Genomic DNA, 6000 nt, shown 5'->3' on the forward strand with positions numbered 1-6000 from the left:
GAATTTTGAAAGCCTGAAAATTTTTTGTTACAGAAAGTATAGTATCAAAAAATATATTACAACTTTTCTACGGTTGTCAATAATCCCTGCTCTTCTGAGGGGGAAGCCGGGTGATTCAAGGATGAACATTGCTATCTACTTCGTTATTATCATAGACAGCGCAATCGCGCTGCCTAAGTAAAGAACGATGTTGGCACAATGTATTATTAGCTTTTTTTTCTTTAGATCAGGGCACTTCGTATCGAAGGAGTTGTCGTAGAAACATCAAAAAGGGCTCATTCGATTGGAAATTGGATTCACTTGTTCCTTTTTTAATAGTCGAAAGTGATTGGAAGGCAACTAACACCCCTTCCACGCCCACCATTTCCCCAAACACATCCAAAAAAAAATTTTGAGATAGCAATTTTGGTCCGCATAATTGATTTTTGGATAGAACTTATGTTTTTGAGAAAGATACTTCACAACGGCCGTCAGGGAAAGGGTTGTAAATTTTGCCCTGGAGCATATAAGGTTTTTTATTGAAAGTTTTATTGTAGAAACTTTAAAATGTACTCATTCGATTGGAAATTCAAATGTCTAGTGCCCTTTTTAATAGTCAAAAATGTTTGGCGGGCAAGTACCCACCCCCCCCATCTCACGCCCACCTTTTCCCCAAACACATCCAATCAAAATTTTGAAATAGCCATTTTGGTCAATGTATTTGAAAGTTCTGGAAATTAGGTGTTTGAGGATGACAACCCCCCCCCCCACACAGCCCCCAGGGCAAGGGTGGTAATTTATGCCCTGGGGGCATATAAGGTTTTTATAGAAAGCGTTATCGTAGAAAATTCAAAAAAGGCTCCTTTGATTGGAAATTGAAATGGCTAGTGCCCTTTTTAATAGTCGAAAGTGATTGGAAGGCAACTAACACCACTTCCACGTGCACCATTTATCCAAACACATCCAGTCAAACTTTTGAGATAGCCATTTTGTTCAAAGTAGTTAAAAGGTCTTGAATTTATATCTTTGAAGATGACACTCCCCCCACAGCCCTCAGGGTTAGGGTTGTGAGTTATGCCCTGGGGGCAATTAAGGTTTTTATTGAAAGCTTTGTCGTAGAAACTTGAAAAAGAAACTTGAAGGGGGAAACTTAGAAACATTAAATTGGAAATTCAACGGGCTAGTGCCCTTTTTAATAGTCGAAAGTGATTGGAGGGCAAGTAACTCCCCTCTCACGCCCACCATTTCCTCAAATAAATCCAATCAATATTTTGAGTTAAAAAGTCCTTAAATTATGATATTGAGGAGGAAACTCCCCCCACAGCATACAGGGCAAAGGGTTTAATTTATGGTATAGGGTTATATAAGGTTTTTTTTTTTATATAAAGGGTTCTCGTAGAAAATTCAATAAAGAATCCTTTGACTGGAAATTGAAACGGCTAATGACACTCCCCCCACAGCCCTCAGGGCAAGGGTTGTAAGTTATGCCCTAGGGGCATAAAAGGTTTTTTTTTTATAGAAAGCGTTGTCGTAGAAAATTCAAAAAGGATTCATTCAATTGGAAATTGAAACGGCTAGGACCCTTTTGAATAGTCGAAAGTGATTGGAGGGCAACTAACCCACCTCTCACGCCCACCTTTTCCTCAAATACATCCAATCAAAATTTTTAGATAGCCATTTTGTTCAACGTAGTTAAAAGTTTTAGAAATTAGGTCTTTGAAGATGATATCCTCCTTAGAGCCCTCGGGAAAAAGGCTATAAGTTATGCCCTGGTGGTATACAAGGTTTTGATAGAGAGTGATGTTGTAGAAACTTCAAAAAGGGCTCATTTGAATGGAAATTAGAAGGGCTTGTGCCCTTTTTAATAGTCGAAAGTGATTAGAGGATAACTAGCCTAACACCTCTATCACACCCACCATTTCTCCAAACACATCCAATCAGAATTTTGAGATAGCGATTTTGCTCGACGTAGTTAAAAAGTCCGGAAAATTTTGTTTTTGATGATGACACTCCCCCCATAGCCCTCAGGGCAAGGATTGTAAGTTATGCCCTAGGGGCATGTTAGTTTTTTTGTATATATATCGTTGTCGTATAAAATTCAAAAAGTAATCATTCGATTGGAAATTTAAACGGCTAGTGCCCTTTTTAACAGTCGAAAGTGATTGGAGGGCAAGTAACTCACCTCTCACGCCCGCCATTTCCTCAAACACAGCAATCAAAATTTTGAGATAACCGTTTTATTCAACGTAGTTGCTGATTTGTGGTAGTTTCACGCTTGGTAGATTATTTGATTTTATTTTTGCTCATTTTTGGTTTAATATAGTTCTTTAGTTTTGTTCGAAACACTTATTTTGTGGAAAAGTTTTTTTTTAATTAATTACTTTAAAAAAATATGTAGTAATATAAGCTATCAGTACAAGAAAAATAGCAGTGTAAATAAATACACACTATAGTATGCAGTATGTCGAGTAGTTAGTAGCAATACAAGGTAGTTTAGTATTTTCTTTCTTTCCAGTTATGCCGGCAAGTGAAGTTAAAGCAATAAAAGAGGCGATCGCTAAAGCATCTTCATTGGAAGAAATAGAGCGGCTCAACCAGATGCTAAGAGCTGGACAAGTACCTGGAAAAGTTGAAAGTAAAGGTAATAAATCCTAGGGCACTTATCTGTTAGATCTACAACACTCAAGTTCTTCATCTAAGTAGAACCGGTTTTTCTGACCATCTATGGAATTCATTTAGTTTGCGATTTGTACTGATAGAAATTAGTGTCTGATCATGGATGTTAAAATGAAAATTTGATTAGGTTAAGTCAATTTCCATAAGTTTTTAATAGAGTATTATATTTTGATCATATTTTGGTATATTTCATTAGGATTGAGCATCAGAGAAACCGGTTCTACTTGATAAAGAACTTAAGTGTTGTAGCTATAACAGATAAGTTCCAATCCTAGATGTTGAAAGTTAATTTACTTAACGAAGTGATTGAGCTAATGACGTTCAGCTGACTTTTGTTTGGTGCCGTCTGTACTAAAAACACTAATGAAGTAACGTTTAACCCTTCTTCCCTTGATCATGTTAGCATTCATTATCTTTTTTAAAAGCAACTGTAAGTGATGATGCAGATGGAAAATTGTCAAAAAAGCTAATGGTTATATTTTGAAATTTTAGTCTTTCTTATAAACTTTATTTAAAGTTATATGCCATGCATTATTTAAAGCACCAAGGACAGTGAAAAAAAAATCTCGTTGTTTGAATTGGTTCAAATTTGAGCTTACAAGACCTTCTTAAAAAATTGGGAATTCAATTTTTATTAAAAAAAGAGCTTCATATGCAGTTATGCAGTTTTTGGTACTAGCCGATACTATTTTTAGGAAAATTGGGAATTCAATTTTTGTAAAAAAAAAAAAGAGAGCTTCATATGCACTTTTTTGTACTTATGGATGCAAACTTACACAACCGTATATTTCTTTAAAAATAAAGAAAAATGGGGGATTAAATTTTTAATAAAAAAGAAGACCTTCGTATGCAGTTACTTGGTCTGTAATTTTATATTCGCGAATATTAGTATTTGAAACATTGTAAAATTTGTTCGCCGGTTAGTTTATGTTTAGCTTCCTATACCCTGGTCCTATGGTTACAGCTCTTAGGCTCTCTGATAGCTTATGACCGGTATAACTCTAGGATTTGATGTCCAACGTGTAGTCGAGATAGCTTTTCGAAAGTGATGATTCAAACTCCGAAAATGAAAAGACCTAATTAACCTAATGCTATTTACTGTGAACATAAAAGACATGGCGTAACATTAATTCTTTACACATAAGAAATGTTTTAAAATATTCAAAGTTTGATGTAGGTGAATAAATACGTTTTCCTTGTCTCCTGTATAATTCTATTGTTTGGAAAGAGAAATTTATTCTTGTAGTTATAGTTTTTTCTCTCTCTTATAGTTCAACAAAACGGTCAAGAAGAAATGGAAACCTAAACTGTGGCACCTTGAGTCAAATACTTTTCTATTCTATTCAAGGCAAGATCTTTTTTATACATATTAGATATTAAGCTGAATAAAAGACATGATACTACACACTTCGTCTCGAAATTATGTACCTGTAAATTTAGTGTCTTATATTACCTAAAGTTTTGTCTATATGTATATATATATATATATATATATATATATATATATATATATATATATATATATATATATATATATATATATATATAATATTTATTATAGGCATGATACTATTCACCTGGTCTCAAAATCATGTACCTATAAATTCAGTGTCTTATACCTATGAATTTAGTGTCTTATATTATCTAAAATGTATGGATAGTTACAAGATGATATATATATTACATTATCTAAACATAGCAATTTTTTGTTGAATTCATATAGTCTTGCCCAAAACAAAAGTGTTTACGTAACACGTTGCAAATAAGTTAGAAAGTTGAGGAGATTGCTCTTATGGATCTGTTTCTACTGCCTGCTTTCGTATTATGACTTATGACGTATATGACGTATTATGGCGTATTATGCCGTATGTGACTTACTACATTATGACTTAATAGGAGGTCGAGGAAGATGGTCAAGGGAATTATTTATTGCCTCTAGCTTAAAGGTTACTCAACGTTGTTTTATGTATCATATACCAGTTTATTCAGATACACACTTTGATCGGATATTTTTGTTGCTTGAATCCTTAAATAAAGTTGTCAGTAAAAATTTATTAACCTTAGAATAAAAGGTTGTAAAAAGGTAAATCATTGCTAAAAATAAGGGCTATTTTTAGATACCTGAATGTATGTTTGAGAATTTTGTTTGTATAACTTATTTGGTAACTCAGGTTTATATTTTTGATTGAGATTCTTATTAATGATTGAGATTTTCTATATGATTGTGATTGAGAAATTCCCATTAATATTTAAAACACCAGAACGTTAAAACTATGCTAAGCCCCCTCAATGATTAATTGGTGGCAGCGGTAATGCCTTAATATTGTGACTCCGAACAAAGGGCACATCCAACCCAGGAAGTGTGAGGACAGATTGGTTTCCAATACCTATTATTAAATATGTGGAAAGTATTATAGTAGTAAATTTTTTTTAGCCTATTTTAAAACATAGGGAAATGATAAGATTTCTTGCCTTGATTCAACAAATATATATTGCCCTAATATATAAAATATATATATATATTATATATATATACATATATATATATATATATATATATATATATATATATATATACATACATACATACATACATACATATATATATATATATATATATATATATATATATATATACATACATACATACATATATATATATATATATATATATATATATATATATATATATATATATATATATATATATATATATATATATATATATATATATATATATATATATATATATATATATATATATATATATATATATATATATATATATATATATATATATATATATATATATATATATATATATATATATATATATATATATATATATATATACTATATTCTATTGCCCAATATATGTATTGCCTATATTTCTCATATCCCGAATATATATTGTCCAAGCTAGGGGAAATGATGAGAGCTAGGTCTAGGAGCCCTTTCCTTAATCCAGTGAATATATATTGCCTTTATATTTTAAACTAGGTATAAAGCAAATTATATGTAGTACAGGTTCAAATTCAGACTTCAAAAAAATATTGAAGATTAATTTAAAATTTTAATTTTTTGGTTATCGTTTTAAATTGAAAATTGTCGAAAAAATCTTTGGCGTTCAGTTCATATTTACTGTAACAAAAAAAAAAAAAAATTATGTCCGAATGACCGAAATCCGGCCGAAACAGTGGTACTTGTTAATTAAAAGAAAGAGTCAAGAGTTACACACTCAAGAGTTACGCTTAGGTTAGATCTCAGAAAACCGGCTTCATAGCAACAAAGACGGATGACGTGTGACAGAATTCATTGGATTTGTATAATTTGGGTTATATATTT

The 6000-nt window shown here is 31.7% G+C and overlaps 1 protein-coding gene across 1 annotated transcript in view; it reads left to right on the plus strand.

Annotated features, from left to right (window-relative positions):
* Window positions 1–4062, plus strand: part of LOC148947185 (U2 small nuclear ribonucleoprotein A'-like) — a 42002-nt gene extending 37940 nt beyond the window's left edge. The window contains exons 6-7 of the mRNA XM_089097314.1: window positions 2495–2620; window positions 3927–4062. Of these exons, the coding sequence (XP_088953440.1) occupies window positions 2495–2620; window positions 3927–3961 (161 nt within the window). The 3' untranslated portion in view covers window positions 3962–4062. The remainder of the gene's footprint in view (window positions 1–2494; window positions 2621–3926) is intronic.
* The last annotated feature ends 1938 nt before the right edge of the window (window positions 4063–6000 follow it).

The sequence above is a fragment of the Artemia sp. Qi Xiang Cuo genome, chromosome 11, assembly GCF_049724085.1.
Source record: "Artemia sp. Qi Xiang Cuo chromosome 11, ASM4972408v1, whole genome shotgun sequence".
In the NCBI taxonomy this organism is placed as follows: domain Eukaryota; kingdom Metazoa; phylum Arthropoda; class Branchiopoda; order Anostraca; family Artemiidae; genus Artemia; species Artemia sp. Qi Xiang Cuo.